General features: G+C 39.9%; 2 protein-coding genes across 3 annotated transcripts in view; one reads left to right on the forward strand and one right to left on the reverse strand.

Annotated features, from left to right (window-relative positions):
• LOC113685849 (uncharacterized) overlaps nucleotides 1-21,762 on the forward strand; it is a 26,248-nt gene continuing 4,486 nt past the window's right edge. The window contains exons 1-35 of one of the 2 annotated variants that reach the window (XM_089199386.1): nucleotides 1-142; nucleotides 3,594-3,797; nucleotides 4,052-4,151; nucleotides 4,930-5,000; nucleotides 5,449-5,676; nucleotides 5,920-6,189; nucleotides 6,754-6,960; nucleotides 7,658-7,825; nucleotides 8,049-8,276; nucleotides 8,480-8,683; nucleotides 8,903-9,115; nucleotides 9,284-9,490; nucleotides 9,960-10,175; nucleotides 10,414-10,614; nucleotides 10,954-11,160; nucleotides 11,259-11,465; nucleotides 11,792-12,001; nucleotides 12,130-12,342; nucleotides 12,593-12,805; nucleotides 13,073-13,282; nucleotides 13,394-13,606; nucleotides 13,745-13,951; nucleotides 14,320-14,526; nucleotides 14,882-15,091; nucleotides 15,297-15,515; nucleotides 15,763-16,103; nucleotides 16,336-16,597; nucleotides 16,793-16,963; nucleotides 17,371-17,583; nucleotides 17,911-18,129; nucleotides 18,210-18,368; nucleotides 18,563-18,778; nucleotides 18,885-19,097; nucleotides 19,531-19,737; nucleotides 20,201-20,404. In XM_089199386.1, coding sequence (XP_089055512.1) covers nucleotides 67-142; nucleotides 3,594-3,797; nucleotides 4,052-4,151; nucleotides 4,930-5,000; nucleotides 5,449-5,676; nucleotides 5,920-6,189; nucleotides 6,754-6,960; nucleotides 7,658-7,825; nucleotides 8,049-8,276; nucleotides 8,480-8,683; nucleotides 8,903-9,115; nucleotides 9,284-9,490; nucleotides 9,960-10,175; nucleotides 10,414-10,614; nucleotides 10,954-11,160; nucleotides 11,259-11,465; nucleotides 11,792-12,001; nucleotides 12,130-12,342; nucleotides 12,593-12,805; nucleotides 13,073-13,282; nucleotides 13,394-13,606; nucleotides 13,745-13,951; nucleotides 14,320-14,526; nucleotides 14,882-15,091; nucleotides 15,297-15,515; nucleotides 15,763-16,103; nucleotides 16,336-16,597; nucleotides 16,793-16,963; nucleotides 17,371-17,583; nucleotides 17,911-18,129; nucleotides 18,210-18,368; nucleotides 18,563-18,778; nucleotides 18,885-19,097; nucleotides 19,531-19,737; nucleotides 20,201-20,404 — 7,114 coding nt within the window. In that variant the 5' untranslated portion in view covers nucleotides 1-66. The remainder of the gene's footprint in view (nucleotides 143-3,593; nucleotides 3,798-4,051; nucleotides 4,152-4,929; nucleotides 5,001-5,448; nucleotides 5,677-5,919; nucleotides 6,190-6,753; nucleotides 6,961-7,657; nucleotides 7,826-8,048; nucleotides 8,277-8,479; nucleotides 8,684-8,902; nucleotides 9,116-9,283; nucleotides 9,491-9,959; nucleotides 10,176-10,413; nucleotides 10,615-10,953; nucleotides 11,161-11,258; nucleotides 11,466-11,791; nucleotides 12,002-12,129; nucleotides 12,343-12,592; nucleotides 12,806-13,072; nucleotides 13,283-13,393; nucleotides 13,607-13,744; nucleotides 13,952-14,319; nucleotides 14,527-14,881; nucleotides 15,092-15,296; nucleotides 15,516-15,762; nucleotides 16,104-16,335; nucleotides 16,598-16,792; nucleotides 16,964-17,370; nucleotides 17,584-17,910; nucleotides 18,130-18,209; nucleotides 18,369-18,562; nucleotides 18,779-18,884; nucleotides 19,098-19,530; nucleotides 19,738-20,200; nucleotides 20,405-21,762) is intronic. The other variant, XM_027203422.2, reaches the window with a different exon arrangement.
• The window catches only part of LOC149049122 (uncharacterized), a 1,859-nt gene continuing 1,097 nt past the window's right edge, over nucleotides 21,001-21,762 (reverse strand). The window contains exon 2 of the mRNA XM_089202354.1: nucleotides 21,001-21,726. Within this exon, the coding sequence (XP_089058480.1) occupies nucleotides 21,140-21,726 (587 nt within the window). The 3' untranslated portion in view covers nucleotides 21,001-21,139. The remainder of the gene's footprint in view (nucleotides 21,727-21,762) is intronic.

A 21,762-nucleotide genomic window follows, 5' to 3' on the forward strand; every position in this document is an offset into this window, starting at 1 on the left:
TAATATGTTGTGGTAGACGTTCTGTTGAGTACTCACACACTGTCAATGGCATCCAAGTGAACAATTATGGTTTGTAAAATTGTTGTTGTTAAAAGTCTCCTTCTCTTCTCTTTACTGGTGAGCATCTACGACCAGTCGGCTGGTAAGTACGATAGCTCTGCTTTGAGAGGTTACGCGAAGGTTCAGAGACTTTTTCAATCGTTAGGGGGGAAACAGTTTGTAGGACGTGAAATTAGCTACAAGGCACATGAATGATTTGAAGGGTAATGACAACCGCATAATTAAAGAAAGACCCAGATACACGAAAAACGAAAAGATGGTCGCAGAAGATTAATAAGACCGCTATCAGAAAAAGGAGTAAGACACTTATTACTCTGTTTATACTGACTATTCGGCGGATTGTTGCCTAGAATCGAAATCTAATCGTCTTTGGCTTATTGCTGCTTTTCCCATTGAGATACTTATGGCTCTTATAAATGATGAAACATTAATCCTATCTTTGAGTTGCTCGCAGTCATCCTAAAAGAATATTTACATTGCCAGCCGATCTAATGTCGTGGAAGAAAATCACTCGCAAAACTTTACAAGTTTACTCACGTAAATACTGTTTTTTGTTCATTGTCTTCCTATCAATAATATCTCTTATGCAATTATTATGATTCCACGCTTACACGTCAGTCTACTTTGACAAATTCACTTCTAACGTAGATAGATTCTGGTGTAACTTGAATGACTTTGTCCTATTGTTTAAGTTCAAAATCAGCCTTATATCTTTAAAGGGAATTATTCAAAATTGTGTTATAGAGGTTGATCATGTAGTGCACGCACGAAAAGAATGAAATTACTGTTTACAGGATCATGATAGCTTTTCTCGACCGATCTTGGCGAGAAAAGGTCCTGTCCGTTCATAAAATTAACAGGAAAAGTTATAAGATCAAAAATTCGATCTTTAATTGACCACCAACGATTATCACGGAAAGGGAGGTAATCCTTACTTGAGTCTGAAGGAACCCTAGAAAGACTCAGTACTCGAGTACCTTGCCACTGATGTGTTTGTACTCACGATGCTTGGCAACAGCTGCACCCCTCACTGCCGGTTCAGTATCTTCGTGTGAAGATATTTGTAGTTTCATTTATAATGTAGGAATACTGTGTTGGCTAATCTCACTGAGAACCATTGCACAATCGACCTGGCCTAAATTTAGTTTTGAAATTGAAAATTTCACATGTTTTTAATGTTCTACGTCGATTATAATAAGATAAAACATGCATGGAATCACTAAATGACGGGCGAAACAAACGCGCCACCGAGCTAATTCAGGGATCTGTTAATGTACCGCTGTACCTGCGGTACCTATCATTTGATGCTAACCTTACAGTATCTATTGGGAACTTTAAATCTATCATTTTGATAGAAGTTGGGGGATGCTGTTCTTGTGTGGATTCCTATCGCTTTATTTAATAATCATACTAAATTATTTATTTGATCTGCAAAATATTGTTCCACGAGAAGACAAATCTCGTTTTGTCACTCTTATTTTGAGAGATGAGAAGGGGAGGAGAGGGCGATTTACAGGAAAAAATCTAAAGAGTAATCCCTTGACCTTACTTGAGCTGCCTGAGTATTGTTTACACTAAGAGCTCTAAGAACGTGACCTTGGCGTAGATTTGGGTTATGTTTTGTCTCTTCTTTTCTTAATCTGCCAAAAGTAGCCATTTTCAGTTTTTGTCGCTCTAATTTTCAATCCATATAGGATATGTTTGTTAGCATTTTCATTCGTCGGTGTCTGAGATTGTCATACTGAGTTCCGACGACGACAGCTGATCAGCTCTGTCTGGTGAGGTAGTCTCACCAAAGTCAATTTCACTGATCAGCTAAGCTTGGTTCTTCTATAGGACCATCGGTGTGCACGTTTCCCTTTCATTTTTGCCGCTTTTTCATGAAACACCAAAGAAAATTCCATTTTGGATAAGCTCGTATGTGTTGAAACTTAAAATTTCGTTTGTAAAAGCATCGGTGTCAACGGAAAGTATGTTAACTTGCTTTTGGTTTTCGTTTTTGATGAATGAATTCTTAATATAATCAACTAAGAAACTGATTTTATCGTTTCACTTTTTTCCTCCTCCCAAATTAAGTTTGGGCAAATCTTTCTTTTTTGTTTGTGTCTCGCTCTGTTCGTTCTTATTCCCCTATCCCAATTTGCTTGGCTCTCCTCTTTAATCTATCCTAGTGTTTCCTGTTGTGTTAGACAGATTCAGAATAGATTTTTCTCATTGTATGGTTTGATCAAGCCAATTTTCCATCGTTTTGAGATGGGTTGTGAAGACCGTTGGGTGGGGAGTTTGGAATGTGAAAATGACGAGTGTTGAAATCGTGGATTTCGAAAATTGACGATCCCGCATTTTTCATCCAACCCTTCGGCTTCGAAAAGGTCAAAGAAGTGACAGCTCTGTTTTGTTTATCAGTACAAAATTATTGTAAGACTTTTGAGAGATACCTTTCATTATTTCTTATCATGCAACAACGCAACTAGCATTTGTTACAAAATTACATTTCTGCGTGAATGTTATCGCTGTTCGATAATCTTGGTGGTTTTCCAATGGTACCAAGCTGTTCTGTGTCACCAAAAGATAACAGGATATATCCTAAAATAATTAGAAGTCTCCGGAAAGAGGCTTTTGACTAAAAAGTCGATAATCCTTGATATAAATGTCTATACTTGGTTCTTTGAACAATGTAAACAAATATAAGATAATTTTTGCCCTAAATTTCAACACGTTAGTACAATTAGGTTGAATTGTTGGTTGTCATAATAAGCAAACACATCACGAAATTGTCCCTATCTTTTTGGAATAGAACTAACAATGTTATAAATGGTCACTGTTTTATTGCTTAAATTAAATATTGCCCCCATAGCTAATCCAGCCGCATGATAGTTCAACACTGGTGTCACGCAAAGTAATGAAGGATAGGGGAAAAGGAAAGCCTGGGGGAGAGAAGAAGTTCAGAGGACACCTCTTATTCCATTCTTTCTAATACCAGAAGAAACTCGAAATTTGCATTTTTGAAACAACACGCAAGCTGAAGCGTGGGTTTCCAGATCCCAGCGAACGCACCACGAAATATTTTCTATCTTTTTGGGATGCCACACAATGAAATGAAACTACGAAACACCTTTATTAAGCTTAGAAATGATATGTTTTAAACGTCAGTGTTTTATTTTCAATGATGTCTGATTCCGTTAAACTCAGTCTTACTCCATCGCTAACCACACTTAGGTGTCACTCAAAGTAAGGAATGAAAGAGGATGGGAGGAACAGGGAAGGAAGACCTGGAGAGAGAGATGCGCTTTAGATGGGACTTTCTTGTTTCACTCCTTCTTGTAGAAGTTCAAATTTCCATTTTATGAAATGACTTAAAATGAAAGACTCTGACTTCAAAATTGTGCTTAGTTTAGCGCAATGAGTGAGGGGAATTCTTTTAGGGGAATTTTTTTCTTAGAGTAGAGGGTTGCCGCCAGCATGCAGTTTGTGCTACCGTAACTTATGAATTGAAACTGACAAAGTTTCTAAGATCGATTTTTACGTGTTAGGTAACAGGGAGAAGACTGCTCACCGGCTTAGGAGACAGATTATAAAGGAAGGCCGGTGTCCATTATGGACCACCATCAGGAACTGTTCTACCCTTGAGCAATGTAATTGGGATGTGGACTGTTCTGGTGCTCAGAGGTGCTGTAAGAGCACCTGTGAAACACGTTCGTGCCACGAGCCTATACTTCCAATCAGACCCAATGAAGGTAACTGAGTTTTCACTTTCAAATGGCAAGGAACGTTTTCCACTCCTGCGTTATGTTTTGTTCTTGGTCTTATAAAGATTATTATTACGAATATGGAAAGGAGTCACTTCTAGTAGGAAAGGGTTAGAACCATAGACTATAGACCCCCTTAGGACAGCCTTGGAGTGTTTGATAAGTTGGTTTTGTGACAATGTTTACGTTTTAAATTGATGCAATCTTTTACTTGTTTTATTTGTTTGTTTTACCCGTTTTAGATGCCTGTCCAAAAGACGAAGCAACGATGGCATCAAATAAAGAAAATTCTGACTGTAGACTGACAAGAACCAGATTCTGTTTTAAAAGGAATTGCAAAAGGTAATATTTGACCAAGGTAATTTTAGAATTTTTACGTCATTTAATACCTTTCGTCGCTTTAGCACAGTCGTTTTTAAGAGGCGGACAGTTTAGAACTCTTTTCACTTACGTTTTCTACAAATCTCTCGTCCAAACTCTAAGCTTGAAATCTGAAATGCTTCCGGTCGCCTATCGCCTTTCTCAAAAAACGTCCCTAATATTTTGATGAAAGATAGCTATTACTAAAACGTGACCTAGCTGTTTCAAAAAAATTTGCCTCACTGGAAATGCATAGGATGTTTTTATGGAATCTTAATTCATTTAAGGGAGACATTACACCATAAAATGAATACTTGACTGAATGATTAGCAAACGATAGGATACGTCGCATACTTAGTCGCTCCAATGTCCCGCTAATTTTGACCAATTCCCAGAATTTGCTCAATGCCGTTCATGTCATTTCACTCAATGTAATTCAAAATTTCCATAATTCGAGAATCGTGCTTATCTCGAGTGGTTTACCCCCTTAATTTTTACTTCTTCTTGATTGCACCTTTTTACGGAATGTCAACATGCGAAAACTTAGCTATGTGCTTTACTTAAGGACCATCTTCTCTCGGCAAGTACACTTGTATGCATGTCGAAAGCAAGCGGGAGCTACAGTATTATAAAGGCCAACTCACCACTGCATTCTTTCGCGACTTTTCAAGCCGATACAATGGGTAAATGCCTGTAGTCTTCAAGAAAAGTAATGCCCATAAGACAATCGAAGTATTACAATGATTCTTTTTTTTTATAGATGCTGTTTTCACCATAGCACGTGCAACCCTCACCGCGAGCTTCTTATGTCTAGAGAAGCGTGTCAAAAAGGTAAATTCTGTTAGTTAGTTATTTTAAAGCAAAGCAGCAAATGCTTTTCGTTGTGGGGAATTTTATCCAGAGGCCTCTAAGGTGACACAACAGCAGAAAATTTCCCTTTGTTTTCCCATGCAGCGCAGGGGCAAGTGTTTTTTTCAGGACAAATTCTACTTTTGGAAAACAGACAAGCCAGCTCGTGAAGCTGGATACCACTCATAGTAGACAACAAAGTAAAAAGCGCGGTTCCTTAGCCAGTATCGTTTCTTCAGGAAAGGAAAAGGCTTACAAGTTTGCTTTGTTAAACTTGCTCGAGCAAGTGCCCTCATATTAAATCATTGTTTTGATCAGAAATCAAAATCTATCAGCTTGGAATATTTCAATAATAATTTTAAAAGTCCTTTCATAATCACGGTGCCAGTTTTTCAGTCTCTCAGAGGATGATACTTTTTCTATTGCACAGTTCTTTGTTCTCGGAGGAAATGTGAATACCCTGGGGAAGTTTGCAGGTTGGATAGATACGATTCTCCCAGGTGTTCCTGTCAGTCTAAATGTCCAACACCTCGCCCGGAAGAGTCAGTGTGTGGAACGGATGGCATACCATACAAGAGTTATTGTGAACTAAATAGAACAGCTTGTATTCTGGGGGCAAAGGATATCACCATCTATCACTATGGAAGCTGTAAGCCAAGTAGGTACCTCGTGAATTCATTAGACAAAGCAATAGCTGACTGAAGACAAGTGATCATTCTTAAGTACTTTTAAGCAATACAATTTAAAAGGAATTCAAAGAAATTAAGCAAACTTATAAACAAACAATAGAAAAAAAATGAATCAGGCAAATGGTCTTTGGGAGAATTCTGGAAGGCATTGCAAAAATAGGATTCAAAATTATGTCTACAGTTATTTAAGATTAGATCCTTTGTGTGATCAGATGGGGTGAGGCTGAAAGTCAGCGCTGCGCATAAAAGCAGGCAAATACTTCCCGCTTATGAAAAAGGAGAACTGAGATGCCGCTTCGATGGAGAACCTTTAAGCATCACGTGGAAAAAGGTTGGGCTTCGAGGACTGCCAAACCGAATGATACCAGAAATGGACAAGTTGAATATCCAGGATGTAGACATGCGCGATGGTGGGATGTATAAATGCCAGGCATATGACGGATTTTTGACAGTGGAAGCCGAAATATCTGTCATTGTCAACGGTAAGAGCTCACTCGAAAAAATATGCAGAAACCTTTTTTTCAGCGTGCCGAAGCGTAAACTAGTTGGTTATCATTTCATGAGAAAAAATGCACAAAATGTTTCAGTCAATGAACATGTCACTTTGTCTTACTTTCTTGCAAACCTATGACGTTTACAAATGGCGGGTTTTAATTTGTTTTCCCTCACTATTTCGTTATGATGGAAAAAGTGCTATCACGCGATTGATTGTCAACAATGCTTCAAAGGAAATAAAGGGCTCAACTAAAACCTAGAATCGCCTTGTTTTTTTTCTCCTCTAAGCGTAGGAAGAACAAACCAAAAACAAACGCTGCTTTCGGATCATCGTTATCTTAGAGCTTTTTATTGATAACTATAATCATATGGTCGCGTCACTCTTGTGTTGAAATTAGTTCTGTAATTTTTTTATCTTCATCGAAGAAGTTCAGATTAGCAGCTCAGTCAGCGTTTGTTTTAATACGTAGGTAAGCCTTGTTCCAATTCTGTGATACGACTATTTGGAACTGCAAAGAACCAAGTTTCCGACCAGTTTTATCTTTTTTCAGGGCCAACTCCTGCTAGCAACAGAAGCAGCATGTCTCGTGCTGATTGTTTACAACCCCGGAGCACCGGATACTGCAAGAGGCACGCTGTTCGGTGGTACTTTGATGGTAAAGATGGTGTCTGCAGGTCATTTGCTTACGGTGGATGTGGTGGAAACACAAATAATTTCGAGACCCAGGAAGCCTGTAATTCAGCGTGCAGTCATGCGGGTAATTTTTAGACAAAAGAAATATTTTGAACCAGAAATCGTTAGAGTTACTGTGCGCTATTTTGGAATAGTTCCAGGACAATAGAAAATGTAGGCTACAATTATCTTGTACTTTAGAAATCCTGGATACCACGCGTCACCGATATGTCGAAAAATAGCGCTATGTTAGGCCAAATATGACTCTCCCCGAGGAAGTTTTCTCAATACCAAACACTCGATATCTAAAACAGAAAACCAACGAAACGAAACATTCTAGACCTTTCATTAATCATCATCGAAATTGATTGAATTCCTCAATCACAGCTCAGTGACGCGAGTTTTCAATTCCTCTGAATATTTCACGCGTCCCGTGATACGATAGGTCCACAGCATGATGAACGAAAGCTCAATACTCATTTAACGATGCAACCGAGCTATAGTTTGATTTTGTTAAAAAGCTCAGTAAACAACAAGAAAGTAAATCATTATGATTTAATGCTGTTTGCTTGTAGAGTTCACACGACAAATTCTATCTTTAACGTAAGAGCTTTGTGCCTCAGCGGCTCAAAAATTAATGCAACTTCAAAGGACATGTATTGTCGGTTTTCATCAGCTTAAACTTTAAATAAATCTTATTTTAATAATAGCTTTTTAATGCTGGGCTTGCATTATAAAATCATCTTTCATTGTACTTTGTATCTTTTATTAATTTTTTTTAGCTGGTGATATCTGCAGTTTACCAAAGGTCGAGGGCCTTTGTAAAGGTTTCATACCACAATGGTTTTACAATTCGGATAGAGGGCGTTGTGAGCAGTTTGTGTATGGAGGATGTGGCGGCAATGCAAACAAATTTTACACCAAAGCGGCATGTCTAATGCGTTGTGCAGGTAATTGAAACAAACAAACAAAAAGACAAACAATCAGGCTAAGGGAAAAAACACTCGCTACAGCACCTAGTGAAAACAGATCCAGCTTCTATTAAGGGCCAATGACGCTTTGGAAGCAAGGAAATAGGAGCAAGACAATGTCACTTATTCGAAGATTTAGCATCATGATAAATATATATTTAATGTAAAAACTATAATTCCTCTTACTATGGCTTACTTTTAGCGAATCCCTCGGCGAACACCCCATGTCTGCGACGTCAGTTTGAAGCCAGACGAAATAAGCGTCTTGGAGTATTTGTGCCGAGATGCCTGTCTGACGGAAGATATGCTGGCGTGCAGTGTCACGGATCGATTTGCTTTTGTATGGATGAAGAAGGGGACGAAGTTTCTGGTACCAGAGTTAGCCGCCATCTTCCGCTTAACTGCACGGGAACAAATCAACTTCCGCCCGGTAACTTCAGGTTTATTTTCTCTTCGATGCCATCGCTTGATAGCGTCAGATTTATAATACACTGGTAACGAGAAAAATCGAAGTAACTGACACTGTACTGTGCGCAAGTTCTCATATGTAGGGTGAAATCAATTATACGAGTGCGAGTGTCTGGATGCGCATTTTTTCAATTTCATGATGCTTTCATTTTTCGCCTTTCACAGTTGGTGATTCAACTCCATGTCAGAGGGCCCAACGAAAGAACAGCGTTGTACCATTTGGTTCTTACCTGGTTCGCTGTAAGCAAGACGGAAGCTATGAAGAGGTGCAGTGTAATGGATCCTCTGGATTCTGCTGGTGTGTGCAGGAAAATGGTACCGAGCTTTTTGGGACCAAAACTAGAGGACCTCTCCTGTGTCCTACTTTAGGTCAGTGTATGAATTTATCTGTATTCGACGGAGATAGAGAGATATTTGAAATTCTATGATGCAGTCGAAAATATGACCACAATTGTAAGTTTTGAAACTTCTGCATCTTCCAATGTGAGTGGTTTAACAGACTCTAACCCGGTACCTTTTGAACTATTTGAAATTTTTGGAGTTTGCGCGGCCTTCAGTGCTTTCTACTTTTCATGTTCATGTTTACAGATATCCGTTTGACGCACTGTCAAAAAAAGTTCCTCGACAATTCCAGAAGCCTGCAACCAAATGTGGAAATACCAAGATGTCGGCCCGATGGAAAATTTCAGGAAGTTCAATGTCGAGGAGAGATGTGCTACTGCGTCGACGCAGATAGTGGGAGAGAAGTGAGGGATACGGAAATAAATACGTTAGTTGGGGAACCAAGATGTGGCGATGCTGGTAAAACAATATATAATTTTTCACATTTAAATTCAAAGATTGGAAGCGAACGATTGTGAAATTACATCGTCTGCCAATCAGAGACGATAGTGCTTCACAGTGTAAATCTCAGTGTGTACAAAAACAATTACGATGCGCATTTATTGAGCATCCTTTCCTTCTCTAAAGGTCGAGGTCCAACCCGTTGTCAACGAATGCATCGAGAGGCTTTACGCTCTCTTACCAAGAACACTCGAGTTCCACAATGCAAGTTTGACGGAAGCTTTGAAGAGATTCAATGTCATGGGCTCAGCGATGAGTGCTGGTGCGTGGATCACCAAGGCATCGAGATTGCTGGAACAAGACGCATAGGGCCCTTACAATGCGCAGGAGTAGGTTTGTGTAAATGTTTGCTATTTAAATGCTAAGACCTTTCGTCATTTATTGCTGAACACAAGCTAAATTGTTTTCTCAATTTAAAGAAGAAGATCATGATTGTTTAAGGTTGTTGGTGGGCTGATAAACCTATCTGTGCTTAAGGTAATCGTGGTATTATGCTCAAGTTTGAAATTTGAAATCGAAACATTCCTTCCTACTTAGAATTCTTTGTAACTGATCGAATTCCGAACGGACTACAATGGAAATTAGTAATCAAACATATTTTAGAGGGAGGACTTTGTCCCTTGTGCAATTAGCAGTGGTCTTAAATCGTCGATTTTAGGTGATAGTTGCTATGAAACCTACTTTCCAATACACGGGAACTGAGTGCACTTTACTAAATTAAACGAGCCGGGTTGCTGTCTCCGACGGTCAGCGTCGACATTTACGTGGGATGTTAAATTCCTTTCTCGCAATCTTTCTATAGGGAAGCCTTTGACACCTTGTCAAATAGAATACCAGAAGTACTTACGGCGTTCGTGGCAGTCATTTAATCGATATGCCCCGCGGTGTAGCCCTGATGGGGCTTATGAAAAAGTCCAGTGCTCAGGAGGAGTATGTTACTGTGTCACTCCACAAGGGAAAGAGATTCCTGGAACAAAAACTATCAATTTGGCCAGACAACCAAACTGCACTCACACAGGTAATCCACGAATATGACAAGTGAACTGCGCTGCACCTTGGCCCGATCGCAATTAATAAGAATAGACGTTTTAGCTCATGTCCTTAATTCTCTCTCAGTGACTGAAATTAAGTCAGCACATTGATGCTGTTATCCGCATTTAATCCATGCAATAGCTCAGATCTACAATTCATTTTTAAAACCTCTGTGGCTTCTGAATTAATATATACTTTTTTTTCCCTTTTTATGATGGTTTCAGATGCTAATATTACACCATGCGAGAGGAAACGTCGAGATTCTATTCATTATTCCCAGAAGTTCGTTCCTTTCTGTAAACCCGACGGGAGTTGGTCTGAGATTCAGTGCGAACTATCTTCGGGGAGCTGCTGGTGCGTGGACAGTGAAGGGCACGAGATAATTGGTTCAAGAAGCACCAGCCTGAAAAGTTGTCCCAATTTTGGTGAGTATTGAATACAGTTACGGTATCCTCTAATACCTTATTCTTTCCGCCGTACAATTCCTTTTTCAAACCAAATTTAACTGTGTTGTGTGAGAGGTTTTTAGACACACAGTCTATCGACTCCGTTCTGATTAAATATTTTGTCTTCTTAGTCCAAACGCCTGCTTGAATGTGTATAACCCCTTAAGGTTTCAGAACTGCATGGCTGCTATCACCGATGTATGCATGAGAAGGCTTCGTCAAAAGCTTTTCAAACATCTCCGTATTTTTTTATTGACTTTCTCCTACCGGTTCTTTTATTTGTCTTCTGAGCTTTATCTGCGCGTTCATACCTTTTAGATAAACTCAGCCCTTGTAGAAAGAGATTAGTTTACTGGTTAAAGAATCCGCATCCAGATGAACATCTCCCCTGGTGCCGAGCAGACGGTTCATTTAATCATATGCAGTGCTATGGCTCTCATTGTTATTGTGTTAATGAGAAAGGAGATGAAATTCCTGGAACCAAGATCAGCGTGTCAGCGGGAAGACCTGTGTGCACCTTTTCTGGTAAGTGGCATAATAACTATCGGCAGATTGGCATCCCTTAATGTATATCTCCGAACGTCTTGGCGCATCTGAAATAAAAATGTTTTTTTCTTTTCGAGGGGGTCGCGTGACGTCTTGCCAACGTAAGTATCGCGAGGCTCTTTTGCAGTCCTTCGGACCTACCTTGGTCCCACGATGCAAACTTGATGGACGATACGAAGAAGTTCAATGTCAAGGCTCTACCAGAGAATGCTGGTGTGTTGACCACGATGGGAATGAACGTCCTGGGACTAGGACAACGAAGCTTTTGAAATGCCCTATAATAGGTAGTTGTTGTAGTGCTTTCTTCGTAGCCACATAATGGTTCCCACAGGCAAGGACAGTAACCGAGATTGACATTCATTAAATGAAAGTTGACAAAAAAATTTAAGAAGATATTTGTCTTAGAAGATGAAAATGTCGATTTAGTTTGCCTTTTTTCCCCCCAAAAGAATCTCGGAAGCTAAGACACCTGTTTTTCATTTTCCTTTTACCTAAATATTCCAACCCTAAATTGTGGACATAAAAATGAGTGCCAATCACACATACGATGACTATTACCCCGGTAAGGCAAAAGATAAATTTTGTGATTGCTGTTACTTTCTGCCAACAGGAGCTCAATTATCTAAGTGCCAACAGCGATACAGAGAGTATGCTAAGAATCCAATTCCTGGTCAATTGATCCCTAGATGTAGAGACGATGGATCTTTCGAATCCGTGCAATGTCGAAACCTTGACTGCTATTGCGTCGATGAAAATGGAGACCCGATTGCGGGAACTTCTTTACCTGCTAGGCTTGGAAAGCCCAAATGTCGCCTTCCAGGTTTGTCCCAAGCTGTTTCTGTTCGTTTAGTTTGAATTTCAATTAAGTTACCATTTATGGAATATTTGCTTTTTACAATGAAAAACGTGGTTGAGTAGTGACTTTGTAATTTCGTTTCTTTTGGAAAGGTGAAGATCCTCTTTCGTCCTGTCAGAAACAACATAAGGCTGCTCTTAGATTCCCAGCAACACCCTCCCGCTTCATTCCTGCTTGCAAACGCGATGGCAGGTTTGAAGAGATTCAGTGTCTTCGAGCCACAGGTGAATGTTGGTGTGTGGACGTTTCTGGAAAGGAGGTGAAAGGAACAAGGACCACTGGCTACATAATGTGTCCATCGTCAGGTTTGAATTTTATTTGGATATCTAAATACATAATCAGTCCCTTGCTTTAGAGTCTTGGGGACCTTGTTACAAGTACTTCGAAAGCTGATGGAGAGTAGAGTACAGTAGAGTAGTTTTAATCACCTTTCCTCCTTGAAGGGTATTCTGAGTCCATTTAACACACTTTTCAGTGGGCTTTGGCCAGACCCATCAAGCAGTTTACAATTTTTTGAAGGAGTGATTATCACAATGAGTCTGTTGCATTTTGTAGCTGCTTCTCCTACATCATGCCAGACGGAATATCAAGAGAGACTCAGAAGTTGGCTTTTACCAGGTCCTTATATTCCTCAGTGCTCGCATCACGGACAATATGAGCCCATGCAGTGTTATGAATCGTATTGCTTCTGTGTCAATGAACATGGAGTGGAATTGGTAGGAAGCCGAGTAGATAAAACAGAAGGAAAACCAAATTGCAATGATGGAGGTAACTACTTGACGAAGTTTTGCCAACTGTATCCAACTAATTTACTAAAATCTCCAAAAAGCAAGGAGACTTCAAAAATGGAAAAGAAAATTAGAAACTTGGAAAGTTACGAAGCGAGGCTCACCATAGTAGTAGGGTCTTTATTTTAAACTTCAATTTAGAAATCAATCTTGCATTAATTATCTACAAAAATCTACATTAATTAACTAAAATAATGGTTTATGGTTACTTAGCTAATTCGTAGTTAATTCGTTCTTCAAATTTCAGTTTCTACGTTGACGGTGTGTCAGAAACAGTTACAAGACTATCTACGCAATCCTATGCCTGACGGTTTCGAACCGCACTGTAGTAAGACTGGCGCCTTCCAAAAAATTCAGTGCCATGGTCCGTTTTGTTTTTGCGTCAAGCGAGATGGGATCGAAGTACCAGGGACGAGGCAAATTCTGGTGATGGGTAAGCCAGTCTGCTCAAAGCAAGGTAATATCCTAAAAAAGGTATTTTAAGTTTTTGATTTCATTATTTTATTTATGCCGATTCTTTGACCGTTATATCATAGTTATGTATGCGATTTTTTTTGTCTAATATTAGGTTTCTCATTGACAAGGTGTCAAAAGCAGCTGCAGGAAGTAATAAACCATTCGCAAGATCCTGACAAATCTTTGCCTCGATGTAAATACGACGGTAGTTACGAAGAGATACAATGCCATAAGGCAACTGGGAAATGTTGGTGCGTAGACCGAGACGGAAACATACTTCCCTCCACAGCTACAAATAAAAGCGTCACGTGCCCATCTACAACTGGTGAGAGCAGAGATTTATTTCCGATGCAGTACATTCTTCTTTAGTAATGCAAATGTAGCTGATGTTCAAACTGTATTGGATCCATGTAACAGTTTGCGCTTTTCATATGTTTTTTTTTTAAATTATATTTTCTCGAAGACACCAAATCATCCTGCTGGAGTCACTATCAACAAAACGTCAGAAGTAGTCCGGCTGGTTCTCATATTCCATGGTGTAGAGCAGATGGAAATTTCATCCCTTTCCAAGTCCAGGCGTCTCAGTTTTTTTGTGTAAATAGAAGAGGGGAGGAACTTCCCGGCATGAGCGTTGACATTAGCTTAGGAAAACCAGATTGCCGAGCTGCAAGTGAGTGTTTTTAATAATTACGATGACACGAAAAGACGAAAATGAAGCAAAACTGAGCTAGAGAGAAAGGTTAATATGCTAAAAGCATCGAAGCGTGGAAGGCGAACTTCCGTAGTTGTATTCAGCTTTAATATCCAGATTTATTCCTTGTCTCAAGTTGGGGACAAACAAATGAAATCGAGTTTTAGCGATTCATTTTGTAAGTTCATAAAGGATGTTTAGATGCTTCATCGTGGTCCGATGCTAACCCTTCCGCTTCTAAGAAAAAAGTATGCCACATTATCCTCAACAAGTTATATTCTATAAGATAGCAGGGCGAGCCACCATTGTAATGGCAAACGTTTATCTAAAATTGGTTTGACTTGCAGCAACCCACGGATTCATAGCAACACCGTGCCAACGTGAACGCGCTCGTCGCATCCATCTTTCTTCATACGTTCCCCGTTGCCGGGTTGATGGCACCTATGATGAAGTACAATGTGATGTGAATGATGGCCAGTGTTGGTGCGTGGATCGAGATGGTAGGGAAATAAACGCTACCAGAGGTGAAGGTGTTATTCGTTGTCCAACTAAAGGTGAGGTCGATCGTTCACTCAGTCAGTTAGGCAATTAATCGATCTTTCACTCAGTAAGTCAGGCAATCAGTCGATCGATCGATCGATCGATCTGTTACTTAGTCGGTAAGGCAATCAGTCGATCATTCACTCGGTCAGTCAGCAAATCAGTTGATATGTCGATTGTTAGATCGTTCAGCTAATAGTTAGATCGTTCAGACAATTTACTTCTTCTCTTTTTAAGCTACTTTAGACCACCAGCAGGTTTTTCCACTAACGAGCAAGGAAAACAAATTTTCATTTTACGTGCCTCTTGTCCGACGGTGTCTTGGAATTATAATAATTGGAATTATAATTAACATACTGCTATTTATAGAAAGTCTCACACTTTGCCAAAAGCGTCAAAAGGAAGCCATCAAACGATCCTCAAATGGACCTAACATATGGAACTTCGCACCGAGATGCCGTCAAGATGGTGGCTTCCATGAAGTCCAGTGTCATGTGGGGACAGGCCAGTGCTGGTGTGTAGACAAAAATGGAAATGAACGTTTTGGGACAGTGGCGCGGGGACTGCCTAATTGTTCAGGTATGCAAGAAACCAAAAAAGGAAAAAAGATGACTCGTCGATGTTACTATCTGGAAACTTAAAACGATGGTCATCAATAATTTGAGAATATTGGGAATGAAGCAGTTAAGCTCTGATCAGAACTTTTGTAGATTTTTAGCTCAATGAGAATCGAATTTTGTTCTGTTCATTAAATATACATATACCTTCTTAATTTGTTAACTAGGAAACTTCACTACTTGTCAGCGTCAAAGAGCACGAGCACTTGGTCTGGCGGGGAATCCGCTCCCTGGTGCGTACGTTCCGCACTGTAAACCCGACGGCAGTTACACTGACGTACAGTGTCATGCTTACATTGGTCTTTGCTGGTGTGTTGACGAGAAAGGGGATGAAATACTGGGAACTAAGAAGTGGGGGCGTCTTAGTTGCGTTAGATCCTCATCAGGTGAATATTCCATTAAAACATTCTATAGGTTAATTATTACCGATGTAATAATTCTCCCCAAATTTAAAAGGACAACAAACATCATAGATACAAATTTTCTTCTAACCTCGCTTAAAGATTTCTGATAGTAGTTTAACTTTTCGACGAGGTACGTAAATGTGAGGAAGTTTTATGTGTTATGAAAAGCTTGTATGGCAAATAGAGGAAGAACTTCTTCACTTGAATGGCTTATCTTCTCACCTTTCAGACAACTCAAATCCAATCGATCTTGGCATCTTGATTGACTCTTCGGACTTAGTAGCAAAGAAATATTGGCCAAAGATGTTAGAGTTTGTGTCTACGATCGTGGATTCCTTCGACATTTCTGTCGGAGGAACACATGTTGGACTAATTGTATTCAGTCGCGATGCGGAAATACCTCTGTATTTTAATACTCTACAAGGAAATAACCTAACTGCCGATAACGTGAAGAAATTTGTTAGTAATCTTAAGTATATGGAGGGTTGGAGTCGTTTCGATCTGGCTATGTCAGTTGCTGAAGAAGAGTTGTTCAGCGGGGCGTCCGGAATGAGAAACGGAATACCTAAGGTGAGCATGAGCATTTATTTTAGTGCGAGTGCACAGTGTTCAAAGTTCTTGGACTGTCACACGCCTTTCTCTATTAGTGATACCAATTCAGCATCAGACGTAACGATCCTAATCAGGATTGTCACTCAGCGTAAGGAGCAAAGTGGTCTTGTTCATTTGGCCTCCTTTTTCCTTACTTTTTTAGGTGTGATCATTATATTTTGAGTCACATATATTTGTTTTCGATCAATAGATCTTACTTGTCTTAACAAGCAGTACACAGGAAAGAAATCAAGGACCCACCACACCACTGTCAGCGGCATCGCAGGGTCTTAGAGATAGGGACGTGTCGATATATGTGATCGGCGTTGGGGACAAAATAGAAGTCCCCGAGCTACTAGATTTGGCCTCCGATTACAGGAATGTATTTGTCACAAGTAACTTCAACACCCTTCTTTCCAGTAGTGTAGAAGTAACAGCCATAATGAGAAATGGCACCAAAGCTGTTTCAAGAAGTAAGTTCTTTAAGGATTATTTCAGAGCAAAGTTTGGAATTTCTGATGTCTGAATAACTTTTAACTTAACTTTTTACGTGGTGCGTGTGAGGTTAAGGCTCGCGATGGTGATTTTGAATTGATAGTTTTGACAATGGTAATTGTCTCTACGGTGCTGATATATATATATTTTTTTCACATCTCACACCCTTTTAGACAGGATTTGTAATCTGCCTTCGGAGCCTGGTCAACTTGGCTGTCTGGCATCGATAACTGCACATTACTTTGAAGCCAGCCTAGGAGAATGTCAAAAATTTATTTATAGTGGATGTGGAGGAAATGCCAACAACTTCCCAACCTACAAAAAATGCATGGATAATTGTAAAGGTAGATACATGTCTTCTCAGGCTTCGAGTTTAAGGTTACTTCCAACGATGAAATCTGTTAAGAGACATAACGGAGAATTCTAAAACTGAAGCTTTTTATTGTTCCAATCGCTTTTGACGTATAGAGCTGAATTCTCATAATCTGAGTGTTTGTCTTGTTGGCAACACATATAAGTTTAGAAACATGTCCATTCACAACGTAAGAACACAATATTAGACGATACCATCGCCACAAAGCAACAGGTGTGGCAACACCAGCGCGTAGCATATTCCATATAACTCATGGAAATTCAATTTTTTCAAGAATAGGTAAGAAGATATGTCCAGAAAAATAAATCAATTATAAATAATATTGACGACCTCTTCTTTACTTGATAGAAAGCGTTAAAATAAATCTTTTCAATTCAGATGTCCTTCCTTCCTGTCTTGCCGAGCAGAGACGTGTCTTTGGTTTGCAAGTGGGTCATTTCGTTCCCAAATGCAAACTAAATGGTAGATATGAAAGCATGCAGTGTTACCGAAAAACAGGCTTTTGTTGGTGTGTTGACGAGTACGGCAAAGAGTTGCATGGAACCAGGGTCAAAGGAACCCCTATTTGCAGCATGGCCGATGGTAAGCTGAGTAAGGTGGTGATATAAAGCATGCCCTACATTAGGTCCGCTGTCTTATGTTATCGCTCTCAACACCTCCATACAGATAAGCACTGAAAACAATGAAAATTTGTACCTGTACGACAGATATGGGTTTCAGAGTTCTCAAGTATTTCCTCAACCGAGCGTTCTTTTATTGAACACTTAGAGTCTAAATTAAGTTTGGAAACCCGACGTCACGTGTTTAATGCAGTATCGATTTGGGCCCAGGTCGGGGTTCATTAGTTGAAAGACAGTCCTACAGTATTTTCAATACTTTTTGTATTAACATCAATTCATGCCATTTCCCTTCATCAAGCGTCCAGAAAATTAACTCCCTGTCTTGAAGAAAGAAGAAAAGCCTTGGGTTTTAGCGGCGTTCCATCTATCGGAAAATTTGTCCCAGAATGTAACCCGGATGGAGAATATGCAGAAGTACAATGCTTTGGAAACACCAACTTCTGTTGGTGCTCTGATAAAAGAGGATACGAGATTCATGGTACACATCGCTGGGGTACTCCGAAATGCCCATCCAGAGGTGAGTGGAAAAGCGATGGGCCGTTTTTTATCTCACATCTGTTTGGATAGTCAGTAAATGCCGTGTGCGCTTTTTTCCAGTTCATCGGGGAATATGTCCATTCGTATCAGACCCGAAGAAGTGTCCAGCGGAAATGAGTGAACAGACATGTTCACAAGACAGTGATTGCTCCGAATCTTCTAAATGCTGTTACTGTGGTTGTGTACGGCGTTGTACTCCTATTTTATCAGATGAACCAGGTGACTAAACGACTTTTAAAATCACCATTTGATTTCTCTCTAGTGCTTAATTTATAGGTCACGCTAGTAAAACGGTTAGAAAGATTTTTCGTTGTCATATGGAACCCTTTTGTTCCTTACTTACAACTGTTTTCATGTGGTATTCTAAATCATGTAATTCTAATGCATTATCGATCTTGTTTACTCATCGGTAGAAGTATCAGATTGTGCCCTTGAAAATGAGAAGTCGCTTTCAGCGGCATGCTCACACGTCCAAGTTAGTGGCCGTTTCCATCCAAAATGCAAGGTTGATGGTAGTTACGAGGGTTCTCAGTGTCTTGAGTCTAGTGGTGTCTGCTGGTGTGTTGATAGAGATGGAAATGAAATCCCGGGAACTAGACAAACTGGAAAACCCAACTGCACCATGCCAGGTACTGTGACAAAACTAAAATAATTGCTACAATTTACCAAATGATGCAACAGGAAGGGCCCTATTTGCAAGTGTTGCTGTTATTTTCAATTATTTCCTTTTTGAAGTTTCTTTGACGCCGTGTCAGAAGGAAAACAAGAGGGCTGTAACTATGCGCAGTAGAACAGTGGTCGGATTGATTGTGCCAAGATGTCTATCAGATGGTTTGTTTGACCCGGTACAGTGTAACAATAACACTGGATTCTGCTGGTGTGTTGACAAGCACGGAAGTGAACTAGTTGGGACTCGGCAGTGGGGAAGACCAAACTGTACTGATATAGGTATGTCGATTGACAACTTACTACCATGGATTAAATATGTGACGTGTCGTAGTGGGGGGAGGGGGCTGCATGCATTTTTACCTCTTTGAACCGCTTTCTTGTGTCCTATAGACCGTGGAGGGACTTGTTTCTCGATACTTTTGCACTACAGTATTCCAAAAAAGTTGCTTTGCACCTGGATTTACACGGAGAGTATATCATCTGGGCCATAGAAATGGATCTTTTTTCGAAAAGGTGCCAGCCTCAGCCAGCAGACACGATTAGCGTCCCATCATTATCAACTTCATCGTCATCATTGTCATCATCATTATTATCTTTATCATTGCAATTGTCATCATGGTCATATTATTGTCATCTTTATTATTATCACTATTATTGTTATTATATGATATAATCTCCTAACCGATTTTCATTTATATCTGTTCCCTAACAGATAAAAGAGTTACTGTTTGTACCTCCCGCCGGGAAGAATGTCTTGACAACGCTCCACGCGGACATTTTGTTCCCCGCTGTAAGGCTGATGGCTCTTTTGACGATGTGCAGTGTCTTCAAGCAACAGGGGAATGCTGGTGTGTTGACACAAACGGGGAAGAAATACCGGGGACCCGATCTATTGGGAAGCTGAACTGCTCTGTAATTGGTAAGCAGAGGCTGGATTGGTGAGATACAGAAGGAAATTTGAAGGTTCTAGGTTTACCAGGTCTAATTTTGTTATTAATCAAGGTTGAGCAGGTGATGCATAAGAAACTGGTAGAGTGCTTAGCTCGCAGATGCTTCCTGTAACTTAACCAAGTAGCGAACTATCTTCAGCTTCTACATATCTCAGTTACCCAATCTTTTTACCCGTGTTTGGCACAAATGATCTCAAGAATTTTCATTGACGTGGCGATTTGCAAAATCAAATGGACTATGAGAACCTATTAGCACGCTTATTTTGATCGCTCTCGAAAAATTTTGCCTCTTTCCGCGCCAGTCGTGAAAACACAATAATACTTGTTGAAGAACATTGCTCATTTTAGTCACCAAAACCAAGAGAACTACTATTTGAGGGGTTGGTTAATCCGATTGCAAAAGTGTAACGGCATGATCTAATTTTACCAAAGCCTGGCTGAGTCCGTGTCAAATCCAGCGTCGTCAAGCTCTGGGTCTTAAAAGCGTACCAACTGTGGGAGTGTACGTCCCTGAATGCGAGGCCGATGGAGGCTTCGAGGCAGTCCAGTGTAACATGGCAGCAGGGTACTGCTGGTGCGTCGATGACAGTGGCACTGAAGTAAAGGGGAGTAAAGTTAGAGGCAGACCCAGATGTGGTAAGGCCATTTACAATTCAAGGGGCTTAGAATCCCATGTAAACGAGAAAGCTTTTTTGTGGCTACTGCCTCCTATAGGAAGCGAAGCGAGATATGTCGCCGGAATGAGTGATTGAATTAGCGATAGTAACAACAGAATTCCGATCTTGACCCAAGAAGATGCTAAACCATAATTTCAGGATGGCGCGTGAAAAAAGGAAAGGCTTTCCTTGCAGAAATATATTAAAGGTGTGATTGACGTGTCATGAAAACTTAAAGGAAAATATTTTCTTTGAGGAGTGAGCATGTTACCGTTTGCATCAGCAAATTTAGCCAAGAAGATCCGAAGATATAATTTTTTCATTTCTTGCCGTGACACAAAAAGAAAAATAATAATAATTCAGAGGCAAAATTAAACGAAGCATAGTTAAATCATTATTGTAGCACAGAGGATAGACCGAAACGGGAATAGTGAAGTTCTTGAGCTAGCGCCTGTAAGTTATCATTACTATTTTTATCAGTATTATCATTATTATGATTATTATTATTATTATTGTACTATTATTATTATTATTGCTAAATAATAATCCAGAATCCAGTGTTATTGATAAAATTAATATACGAAATTTCATAAAAATTCAAAATCATTTATAATACAATAGTATTTAGCTTGAAAATGTCCCTTAAAAAATTTTAGATGCCCGCAGTGGCGACGCAGTCTAAGGAGTGTTCTATCTTGCTGTGAAAATGCGTTCGTCAACCTCTCACGCATGCGTATACCGATCTTAGAAGTTCGAAAGAGATTTGTGTCCTGAGCCATGCGATAACGGTGCTATACGGCTCGGTGTCCTTCTGAGCTATCTTATCTGCAAGATGCTTCAGGAAACGCTGACACTCATTTCCCATTCCGCCATTGGTTCCAAACACTAAAGGTGTGAATGAACCCATCTCTACATCTAGCACCCGCTGCAGGTACTCGCGTTTCTTCTCGTCCTCTTGCTCCTTGAATACTTCAAATGTTGTCTTGTTCTGGTAACACTTAGAGGTAACATGTGTAACTCTTACATCGAAAAATGCCGTAACTCCTCTTGACCAGAAACCTCCCGCTTTGATGTCTAATCTTGCCTCAGAGCTTGTGACGGCACTTCTCAAATGCAGCCGTTGCTTGTCGAGGGGTTGAAGGCGTGGTTCAATTTCCACATTGTTGCAGACCTTATTGATGAATGCCTTTAATAAATCACGGACATCATCACGTCTCTGTACTACAAAGCCCCCCTTTTTACATGAGGGGGCATAGCCTACAATGAATTTATCCCCACACACACATAGACTTGGTAGATCGACTACTTATTGCTATAATTATTGTTAACATGATTATT

This window comes from Pocillopora damicornis, chromosome 3 (assembly GCF_964200805.1).
Source record: "Pocillopora damicornis chromosome 3, jaPocDami1.2, whole genome shotgun sequence".
Classification (NCBI taxonomy): Eukaryota; Metazoa; Cnidaria; class Anthozoa; order Scleractinia; family Pocilloporidae; genus Pocillopora; species Pocillopora damicornis.